The sequence below is a fragment of the Sinocyclocheilus anshuiensis genome, unplaced genomic scaffold (genome assembly GCF_001515605.1).
Source record: "Sinocyclocheilus anshuiensis isolate Anshui unplaced genomic scaffold, SAMN03320099.WGS_v1.1 scaffold6, whole genome shotgun sequence".
In the NCBI taxonomy this organism is placed as follows: Eukaryota; Metazoa; Chordata; class Actinopteri; order Cypriniformes; family Cyprinidae; genus Sinocyclocheilus; species Sinocyclocheilus anshuiensis.
Genome location: NW_015547668.1, coordinates 869276 through 880683, shown reverse-complemented (window position 1 = coordinate 880683; position 11408 = coordinate 869276). Strand labels below are relative to the sequence as shown.

Sequence of the window (11408 nt, the reverse complement as noted above, 5' to 3'; positions counted from 1 at the left end):
TCCCATGTTTCTCACACGTTTCTCTCCCATTGTCATTTTGGATTCCTTTCTTTCAGAACTTTCTCATGTCTCAGTTGTGTCTACTTTTATTTCTCCTAAGGATTTTTAGGAGAAACATCTGAGACACTGTTGAGACTAGAATGAGAAATACATGAGAATCACAACTAAGTCTCCTGAGGTTAGAAAGATCAACCACTGAGCAATAAAATATTCCTATAATGGAGTCTTGATAGATTGCAGCAAGACAATAAAGGAGATATTCTGTTTCTTCCACCACATTCTCTGTTCTGACTCTTTTTTTCTCAAATATTTCTCATGTCTCATTTGTGTCTACTTACATTTCTCCTAAGAAATTTTAGGAGAAACATCTGAAATGCTGTTGATACTGAAATGAGATATATATGAGAATCTCATCTAAGTCTACTGAGCTTAGGAAAACCAACCACTGAGCAATATTATTTTCCTATGGGAATGCATAATATGTGCTGACAAGTTCTGACCAATTTTTACCTGTCTCGGCTCTAGATCCCTGCTCAGCTTATATCAGTCTGAATGAATCATGGCGGAACACTGACTACCACGTCAACAACTCTGCGGGAGTCCCTCTGTGCGACCGGCATGTGGCAGGAGAGTGGTATCACTTTACGGGGATGGCTGGGGATGCTATGCCAACCTTCTGTATCGAGGAGAACCACTGTGGTACCCATGCTCCTATCTGGCTGAACGGCAGCCACCCTCAGCCTAGCGATGGCATGGTCACCCTCCCAGCGTGTGCTAGCTTCAATAATAACTGCTGTCAATGGACAGATAGTGTGGATGTAAAGGCCTGTGCTAAGGGTTACTATGTGTACCACCTGCCCCAACCCTCCGTCTGCTTCCATGTCTACTGTGGCCGTAAGTCTTCCTCTTGCTTTACTGGGCCTTTCTGACATTTTGGATAAAATTTACCTCCATCAGATTCGTTCTGTGTGTTGCCATAGATTTCTATGACATATGTGATGAGGTGCAGTGTAACGGAGCTGACTGTCCTGTTGAGCCAGAATGCCGCTGTTCTGAGGGAACGGTTCTAGGCCCGGATGCACAGACATGTCTGGGTGAGTAACAGTGTGGTCCAGGCCTGGCCAAGATAGATGCTTATAGAGCCGAAGAGTTATATTGCGATTAGAATGAGAGAGTGCTCTTGCAGTGATGAAAAAGAGACCACAAGACTGTTGAAAAGCGAAATTGAGAAACAATCCACTAATGTACGACGGCAGCCAGCTAAATCAATGCTTTTAATGGTGAAAAAGAAGAGAGTGCAATTTATAGTTTTAAAGGAATATCTGTAGGTAATTTTCAGGATACAATCTGTTGAAATTTGTCTTGGATAACTTTTTTTTTTTTTGCTCCCGTCTGGTGCTGTTGCTATGGTTACCTCTCAGAATGAGCGTAACTTATGTTCACAAGTCTCTATCTCTTAAGGATATGTAGTTGTTGCAAGAACAGCCAGAGGCCAAGGATATATAGAAGTTTAAGGCAAGACTGTATAGGGTCCAATCCTGCTCCTGGGGGTCCTGCAGATGTAGCTCCAAGTCTAATTAGGCACACCTGAAGCAGCAAATCAAGGTCTTCAGGATTACTACAACACTCCAGGCCAGGGTTGCCAGGTCTATGAAACAAAACCAGCATAACTGTGATTCAAAACTAGCCATATAGCAATTTTTTCTATGGTTTTCCCCTCTGTTGGAGGTCCCCTCCATTGAAATTGCATTCCTTGGGATAGCTTTAACCCGCCAACTAAAAAAGCAACCTGCAAAAGTGTAAAAGTAGCCCAATTCTGTGGTAAAACCACAGACTTGGCAACACTGATCCAAGCTGGTGGGCTGGGACAGTATAGGCCCAAGTATTCTACACACACTGATCCACTTGAAACTGTTAAAATAAAATAAAAAGCCCTTCCAACTTTTAGTTTGACATAGAGGCTTGGGGGATTCAAACCCTAATTGGAAGGGTTAGACTCCTCAAATCCTTTCTTAATTTGCAGAAGGAACACAGTGCATGAAGCAGTCCTACTTCGTAAGCTGGTGAGAGGAAAGTGTCAACTCCAAATGCTGTAGGGGCAAAGACACAACAGGAAAATAAGGAAGGAGTAAACAGAATAAGTGAAAACAATTAGATGTAATTGAATGCGTTCATTTACTGGATTGGGTATACTTAAGGACATCAAGCCATCTATCCTACACACTGATGCTTTCTCTCTAGCTTTCAGTTTTTCCTGTAAGCATTTCATAACCTTTTTACCCTTCAGGAAAAACGTAACTTATCACTGTCAATTCCACTTCCAGAACAACATAAATGGCTGGCCTTGTTGCAAAACAGTCATCCACCTACAGAGGGAACATTTTAAGGCAGCATTTTGTGTTGATCCTGACACAAAGACTGTTCTGGTAAAGACAGACAGACAAATTCTAAATCAACGTTGCATATATAGAAAACAATCCAAATGCACTCGAGTCTAGTCTTCTCAGGTGAAGCATTGAATGACGCACAAAGTTGCTGCCTGTGCATTCCAACTCAATCTATTTCAGTTAGGATGCTGCCTTCAAAGTTTCTGCTCCACATTCACTTATCTGCTTCTGTTTTTAACTGCGATCTGTTGTGTTAAGATGTGAACGAATGTGAGAAAGGCAATGGAGGATGTGCAGAAATATGCATCAACACCAAGGGCTCTCGTCGATGTGAGTGTGGACCGGGTAAAGTACTGCACGAGGACGAGAAGAGCTGTATAGATAAGAACATGGTAAACCAGAGCATCCTGAATATGGGCAGGCTTTCATTTAACTCATGCATTGTGGTTTCTGTGGTTGTGTGTAGAGACTGCCGGCTGTGACAATGTGAATGGAGGCTGCAGCCATGGATGCTCCTCAGAGGACGATTCATATTACTGTCATTGTCCCCGGGGTCTGATGTTGGGAGATGACAAACGGACCTGTCAAGGTGAGCTGAACCTATCTCTCCTACCTCGTGCCTCTTTCTGTCAGGGTTTGTAGATTTCACTACGATGTTTGTTTTGTGTGCAGTCCCTGTGCAGTGTGATCCTAGTTCCATAGAAGTCTCGATTCCCAAAGAACTGGTGGGAGGACTTGACCTCTTCCTGTCTAACAGCTCCTGCCGGGGCATTTCCAATGGCACCCACATTAACCTCCACTTTAGTCTGAAGACATGTAGCACTGTGGTCCAGGTAAAAATTATTATGGATTTTTCAAACTTTGATCAGTCATTGGATTTCATGCACACCAGGACCAAAACTTGTCAGTTGCCCATTAATGGATTGTCTATTTACACTAAGTGCAAATAGCCCACCTTGTTGGCAGAGGCTATTTACACTAACTTCACCCACCAATGTGCAGTTGGGTTAGTCAGCATTACATAAGATGGCTGTCAAAGAACAGTTCCAGTGGTGTAAGTGGTAAAACATGTAGTGCAGACTTTTTGACACAAGATCCAATCTACTTTTTGCCGAACTCATTCTTGTCCCTTTTCACATCTCATATCACACCAGAAAGGCATTTATTTTCAATAAAAATTAAGGAAAATAATCGAAAAGTTGAAAATGAAGAGTAGGGTTAGGGTTAGGTGTAGGGAGGGATTTATTGTCCCAATAAGTCAGCATCCATTTATTAATTTTAATAAAACGTATAATTTACACTCAATACGTTATTATTGCATACTGTTTTATAATGTACTACAATACTGAGGTTCAGATATTTGCTACTACTTGCAATAAGTAGTATAATTAGCAGAAAATACTGCTATTTTTACACAGTGTAAATAGACGCTATGACTATTTTCACTTAGTGTAAATAGCATCTATCGCTAAGAAAATATGCTATAGATGTTATAGCAATAGATGCTATTTGCACTTAGTGTATTTGCACTTAGTGTAAATACAGTAGTATCGCTATGCAGCTTATGGCAATAACAGCAAATAATAATAGAGTCAAAAAGAACTGTTACCACTGGGAAATACTGTGATCTTTACTGGTCAAAAAGCCTCCTCAAAAGTACTTGTCAATGGTATTCCTTCCTAATCTGCAGCTTGCAGGACTGAATCCATAACACCTACTCAGAATCCAACCCTAATGGATAAAATCAAGTCCTAGCTTCCATATTTTTCCTTACTCTCACATTAATGAAGTAAAATAGGTGGTGAATACCATTACATGTGAACTATTTGATAGTTCTCTGGGAAGGTAGTGGAACATCAACTTCCTTTCTCTCTTCTCCAGGTCATTGATGACAAAATTGTTGGCACCAACTTGGTAACAGGTTTGCCACAGTCTAGTCCCAGCAGCAATGCGGACTTGATTGTGCACACCAGTAAACTACTGCTGCCAATTACGTGTGAGTTTCCACGGCAGTACGAGGTGTCGGATGGCTACCTGCCCAGTCTGCGCAACACAGCACTCGAGTTAGCGGGCCACAGTGAAGGAATATTCCCCTTCAGTTTGGAGCTCTTCAAAAACGCTGAATTTTCCGAGGCATACAACCAACCTCCTCAACTGCGTTTGCGTGATTCGCTGTACTTTGGCGTCGATCCTCGAGAGCGGGTGGATGGCCTTGCTGCTTTTGTAGACAGCTGTTTTGCCACCCCTGGTCCCAAAGCTGACCAGGCCTTAAAATACTACCTAATCAGAGATGGGTAGGCATTTAAAATAATTAAAAAATGACGGCATGTTGTTCTGTACACTCATTCTGCATGCTCCATGACTGGTGCTATAAGTGATTTTAGCCATTTTACTAACTTCAACTAGCCACAGAATTAGACCACCCTATACCTTCCCTGTTGAAAAACCAGCATATGCTGGTATGTTATGAAGCATGGCAGCTGGTTTGAGCTGGTTTAAGCTGGTTCTTAGTTGGTCATGAGCTGGTTTAAAGGGCTAGTTCACCCAAAAATTTAAATTCTGTCATTAATTATTCACCCTCATGTTCTTCTGAACCCGTAACCTGTAATCCATCTTCGGAACACAAATTAATATATTTTTGATGAATTCTGAGAGCCCTCTGACCCTCCCATAGACAGCAAGGGTCCTTACACGATCAACGTCCAGAAACGTAGCAAGGAGATCGGTAAAATAACCCATGTGACATCAGGGGTTCAACCGTAATTTTACGAAGCAACGACAATACTTTTTGTACGCAAAGAAAAAAACAAAACAACTTTATTCAACAATTTGTCTGCTCCACGTCACCCTGGTGCCATTTTGGAGAATATCCACTGAACGCAAACAGCGTATGCTATTCTGTGTCAGCTGCGTCACGCGGATTCATTGTTTTCGTTCAAATCAAAGCGTAAACAATGTAGAAAATTCCAAACCCGTAAGACCTTCGTTCATCTTCGGAACACAAATTAAGATATTTCTGATGGAATCTGAGAGCTCTCAGACCCTGCATAGACAACAACGCAACTGAAATGTTCCCAGGTCCAGAAACGTAGCAAGGAGATCGGTAAAATAACCCATGTGACATCAGGGGTTCAACCGTAATTTTACGAAGCAACGACAATACTTTTTGTACGCAAAGAAAAAAACAAAACAACTTTATTCAACAATTTGTCTGCTCCACGTCACCCTGGTGCCATTTTGGAGAATATCCACTGAACGCAAACAGCGTATGCTATTCTGTGTCAGCTGCGTCACGCGGATTCATTGTTTTCGTTCAAATCAAAGCGTAAACAATGTAGAAAACGTATCTGCGTGTTGCAGCTGACACAGAACAGCATACGCTGTTTACGTTCAGTGGATATTCTCCAAAATGGCACCAGGGTGACGCGGAGGAGACAAATTGTTGAATAAAGTCGTTATTTTTGTTTTCTTTGCGTACAAAAAGTATTCTCGTATAGCTTCGTAAAATTACGGTTGAACCCCTGATGTCACATGGATTATTTTACCGATCTCCTTGCTATGTTTCTGGACCTTGATCGTGGTAATTACATTGCTGTCTATGGGAGGGTCAGAGAGCTCTCAGAATCCATCAAAAATATCTTAATTTGTGTTCCGAAGATGAACGGAGGTCGGGTTTGGAACAACATGAGGGTGAGTAATTAATGACAGAATTTTCATTTTTGGGTGAACTAACCCTTTAAGCTGGTGCTGAGCAGGAGCTAACCAGTTTAGGACCAGCACATGACCAGCATATAACCAGCTCATAACCAACTAAGGACCAGCTCAAACCAGCTGCCATGCTTCAAAACATATCTAACCAGCATATGCTGTTTGTTTTCAACAGTGTTCTACCATAACATCTATCTCCAAAACCTGAATACTTCAGCAAACCTGACAGATATAAGGCACAGGAGCTGATTGGTTGGCTCTCCTGTCAATTTTTTAGCTGTTTAGCGCATACTGTCACAGGTGTGATTCATCAGGACATTTCTGTGTGGGTACAATTTATCCACACTATTTTGAGGAGCGATTGCTTACGGCACCTTTAAACAAAGGCAGAGTCTATATTTAGAGAGTGTTGTGCTTTAATGGCCTTATATTTCTCAGCTGCATTTCAGACGATACGGTGTGTCAGTTTTCGTCTAAAGATCAGCTCTCCAAACACTACCAGGTCCCTGTCTTCAAGTTCATTGGCAAGGACAACAGAGTGAGTAGGGAACAGGTGCATGCTGGGAAATACAGCTGCCTGGTCTGTCCTATGCATGTGCTTTTGTGTGCTAATGGGCTAGCTATTACTTTGCTGAAACTTTTGTGTGTACTGTGTGTGTATTAGGTGTTCCTGCATTGCCGTGTGCTGGTGTGTGGGCAGGAACAAGGGGAATCTCGTTGTACACAGGGCTGCCGAAAGCGCTTGAGGAGACATCTCTGGACTGACCAGCACCAAGAGCGACACCTACTTTCCAGTGGACCCATTCGCATACTGCCAGATCCATGAGACCACACACACCTATAAAATCTCTTACCCACAACGCCATCTACAGGCTACTTTACTGTATTTAAACACATCCATACTGCATACAGTATCTGCAGTAATTTTACATTTATGAGTTGCATCAGTTGCTTCCTTCCACTACTTCTGACATTATATTTACTACATAAAGCCTCACTAGAAAATATGTCTTTCCATGTGCATGCATCTACTGTAGGTGAAGTATTGTGTATGCAATTAACAGTATAAGCCTAGGCATTTCAAAAAAGGTTAGACCAAGTGTCATTTTACAGTTTTTAATGCTAATTTGCATATAAGCTCAGCACTGTTTTACTGGGGAAAATAAAATGATTTTACAGCCAATTAAATTATTTTTGTCACAGTCTGTAGTCATATTGTCTCTCTCAGTGCAATACACATTCATGTGTGTTACTGTTTAACACCCATTCTGCATAAATATCACTACCTTACGGAGGTTCAACAATCATAATATTTTGATTATTTCTAAACAAAACAACTTTAGTTTGGAACAAAGTTCCGTAATGATAAATTAATTAGTAGCTCTATACTAACACACTGTCAGATATTGTAGGAATTTTGTATTTCTTTTTTTTTTTTATGTAAAGCAAGTGAATATTGTTTATCAAATTGGACATATGAAGTTGTCACAAACTATATATTTTATGGATATTGTCTTCCCATAAAACAAACCTACACACAATCACACACTGCAAATTTGTGGGATAGACACTTTCACACATACAACATAAAACTTTTTTAGTTTCCGCTGATCTAAAACTAATCCACTAGCACCAGTTCAAGGGTTAGTGGGTGAATCTCACAAAACGTGTCAAGAAAAGGTAATATTTCCCCCCAAAATATGGATGAAATATAAAATATGTCAGTTTTTAGGACCAATACATTTGTTTGTTTGATTGCTTTGTGACATTTTTAGGAAGATTAGGCTAATTTCTGCAAAATTTTCATTTCGATTATGCAAAACAACTCTTTTTCGGCAATGCAGATAAAATAAACATTTTACTTAAATTAGTAAATGTAAATTAATAGTATTTGTACATTGCAGTAGTATGTCATATACAGCATTTAATGTATGCTGTAATTGTTAATTACAATTATTAAAAATAATAATAATAATAATGATAAATAAAATAACTATATTCAACTAATGAGAATCCAACAACAACCACCACTGTTGTGCATTGCAGTAAATCTGCCTAATTGTTTCTTTTCATTAATGTGGTGAAATGTGACCAGGGTGTTTTAATGAGATTCATCCTAATACTGACCCCTAGTGTGGAGTAGTTTAAACTTGTAAAGTGTTTATATGTGTTAAAGGTGGTGTGTTTTTGTGGTTTGTAGGTCTTCACAGTTCATCCTTCTCTTCTCCTTCACAATAGCAGGCTGCCCTCTGGCTGTTCATGAAGGGCCTGCAGCCCAAAGTCCACATGGTGTTATACAGGGTGTCCGCAAAGGTCTCACAGGCTGTGGAAGAGAAGGGATATGAGGGGCTTTGTCTGGTGTGCAAAAGTGCGATTGCAAATGACAATCCATATAATCAGTCAAAAATATTTTCAGCTGGGTTAGCCATAACAGATAATGGATCTGTTCCAACACAGATATATACAAAAACCATTACGTACAGTTGCATCTCAATAAATTAGAATGTCGTGGAAAAGTTAATTTATTTCAGTAATTCAACTCAAATTGTGAAACTTGTGTATTAAATAAATTCAATGCACACAGACTGAAGTAGTTTAAGTCTTTGGTTCTTTTAATTGTGATGATTTTGGCTCACATTTAACAAAAACCCACCAATTCACTATCTCAACAAATTAGAATACTTCATAAGACCAATTAAAAAAAACATTTTTAGTGAATTGTTGGCCTTCTGGAAAGTATGTTCATTTACTGTACATGTACTCAATACTTGGTAGGGGCTCCTGAACAGCCAGCTTCTTTGGCAATGAATGTTTGTGGCTTACCCTCCTTGTGAAGGGTGTCAATGATTGTCTTCTGGACAACTGTCAGATCAGCAGTCTTCCCCATGATTGTGCAGCCTAGTGAACCAAACTGAGAGACCATTTCGAAGGCTCAGGAAACCTTTGCAGGTGTTTTGAGTTGATTAGCTGATTGGCATGTCACCATATTCTAATTTGTTGAGATAGTGAATTGGTGGGTTTTTGTTAAATGTGAGCCAAAATCATCACAATTAAAAGAACCAAAGACTTAAACTACTTCAGTCTGTGTGCATTGAATTTATTTAATACACGAGTTTCACAATTTGAGTTGAATTACTGAAATAAATGAACTTTTCCACGACATTCTAATTTATTGAGATGCACCTGTATATACATTACATATATATAAAACACATTACGTCTGTGGAATGTCCCTATAAAACATGGAAACCCAATGTGTGTGTGTGTGTGTTTGTGTGTGTGTGTGTATTTCACACCTTCAACTTTTGACATGAGGCCCAGACTCTTCTTCAGGTCACCACAGATGCTATGGAGGCACCAGCGGAATTTGGTGTCACAGCGGTACTTGTTAGAGCCACAGGTGTCATAGCAAATGTCTAACTGATTACAACATTTGGTCATGGCTGGGACACCAATATCAAACTGTGGAGTAACAGCAAATTACACAACATGAGCTTTAAAACTCTTTCGCACTTCATTGTTAAAACACAAACAACCACATGCAGTTCAGACGCACAAAGAACCACACAAATAACTTGTTAGTCACAAAAAATGGAACAACCTATGTGATCGCATCCTTTCAATGTCCCACTCACATTAATATTAATTAAGGAAATGAAATGTATGCGAGTCTGTATATCAATAATGGTTATATAATGAATGTATATAATAATTCAGTAACAGTTTATTTTAAGGTCCAATTCTCACTATTAAAGTCACCATGAAATCAAAATGGAAAATTCTTATTTTTTAATGGAATACTGTAGTGTTTATTATAAATAATAAATATATTACTGTGGTGTAGTATGATATACATAATACTACTACAACAATTATTACAACTTTTGTTTAAAAGAATAATCACACAATACGCTATTTCTTCCATGTTTTAATTTTAAAGTCACCATGAAATCAAAATTGAAAATTCTTATTTTTTACTGGAATACTGTAGTGTTTATTATAAATAAATTATCCGTGCACTTCATTATTTTTTTTAAATTCATGTGCTCTCGTAATCTTTAATCAAAAATGTTAACCTCCCCTCCCCCTCAAAACGACTCATCTTCTCTTCCGGTCACAAGCTATGGCGCAAGGGCAGAGCTAGTGACGTGAGGGGTAAACACTGGGATAAACTACAGGGGAAAAACTGAAGCTGATGCTTCACTTTACAGCACTGACACCAGTCATGAGGGAGTACGTTACCCTTAAACATTGAAAAGATATTAGGATATTACGACAACATTACTCTTAGCAATACAAATTTTCATCGCAAACTAATTTTTTTCATGAATATGACAACCTGATGGAGGACACGCTCAGTCATTCAGGCAGTCGCTTTCTCTCTCGCTGTTTAGGCATGTTTTTTTGCCAGATCTGCCTCCATTTTGTTAGCAACGCCCCAACTTTCAACGATCCAGTCAATTCCCGAAGGACGAAATCAAGTCCCACCCTCTTATTTCAGATGCCGTTTCTCTCGGATATACGTCACAGTAGAGAAGAAAAGACAGTCGCAACTTCCGTTTCATGCCGACTTTAACTAGTTGCTTATTAGCATGCATATTACCTGTTTATTAGCACTTATAAGGGACATATTAATGCCTTATTCTGCATGACCATATTTTAGATCCCTTAATCTGACCAAATACCTAAACTTAACAACTACCTTACTAACTATTAATAAGCAGGAAATTAGGAGTTTATTGAGGGAAAACTCTTAGTTAATAGTGAATATGTGTTCCTTATTCTAAAGTGTTACCAATAATTATGTATAATCAGTGTTGGGCAAAGTTACTTTTCAAAGTAATGCATTACAATATTGCGTTACTCCATAAAAAAAGTAACTAATTACGTTACTTAGTTACTTTTCATAGAAAGTAATGCGTTACATTTTTAAATACTTTTTAAATCTGGACAGGGCTTGCTTGTTTGTTTTTAAAATAAAAAAGTTCTATTTTTGGCAAATATAAAAGCCTTTTCACACCAAAAGTGAAATGAATAAGCCTCAGGCTGAAGGGAAAGTACATTTACGTCCGTACAGTAGAATGCAGAAGAAGAAATTTCAACACACTTCAGCAATAAAAAAAGACAGATTTGTGTTTATTAGTATGGTCGAACTGGATCTTCGAAGGTCAGAAGCAAAGACATTGGTTAATAGAATGGGATTAAATACATAAAGGATATTTGTGTTGTTTAACATTTAATTATTGCAGGTTTGCGTCATATTCTGAGTTGCATTATTTTTATTCATTTTGAGGAATACTGAATCTGTGTTTT

General features: G+C 39.0%; 2 protein-coding genes across 3 annotated transcripts in view; one reads left to right on the top strand and one right to left on the bottom strand.

Moving 5' to 3' along the window:
- LOC107702680 (oncoprotein-induced transcript 3 protein-like) overlaps positions 1 to 7110 on the top strand; it is a 15433-nt gene extending 8323 nt beyond the window's left edge. Inside the window, exons 2-9 of the mRNA XM_016505066.1 lie at positions 526 to 894; positions 981 to 1094; positions 2646 to 2779; positions 2856 to 2976; positions 3060 to 3220; positions 4269 to 4681; positions 6534 to 6633; positions 6760 to 7110. Of these exons, the coding sequence (XP_016360552.1) occupies positions 526 to 894; positions 981 to 1094; positions 2646 to 2779; positions 2856 to 2976; positions 3060 to 3220; positions 4269 to 4681; positions 6534 to 6633; positions 6760 to 6921 (1574 nt within the window). The 3' untranslated portion in view covers positions 6922 to 7110. The remainder of the gene's footprint in view (positions 1 to 525; positions 895 to 980; positions 1095 to 2645; positions 2780 to 2855; positions 2977 to 3059; positions 3221 to 4268; positions 4682 to 6533; positions 6634 to 6759) is intronic.
- Positions 7111 to 7850: 740 nt separating this feature from the next.
- Positions 7851 to 11408, bottom strand: part of LOC107702679 (group XIIB secretory phospholipase A2-like protein) — an 11198-nt gene continuing 7640 nt past the window's right edge. For both annotated transcript variants that reach the window (XM_016505064.1, XM_016505065.1), the window contains exons 3-4: positions 9392 to 9557; positions 7851 to 8418 (exon numbers count right to left, since the gene is read on the bottom strand). In XM_016505064.1, coding sequence (XP_016360550.1) covers positions 8300 to 8418; positions 9392 to 9557 — 285 coding nt within the window. In that variant the 3' untranslated portion in view covers positions 7851 to 8299. The remainder of the gene's footprint in view (positions 8419 to 9391; positions 9558 to 11408) is intronic.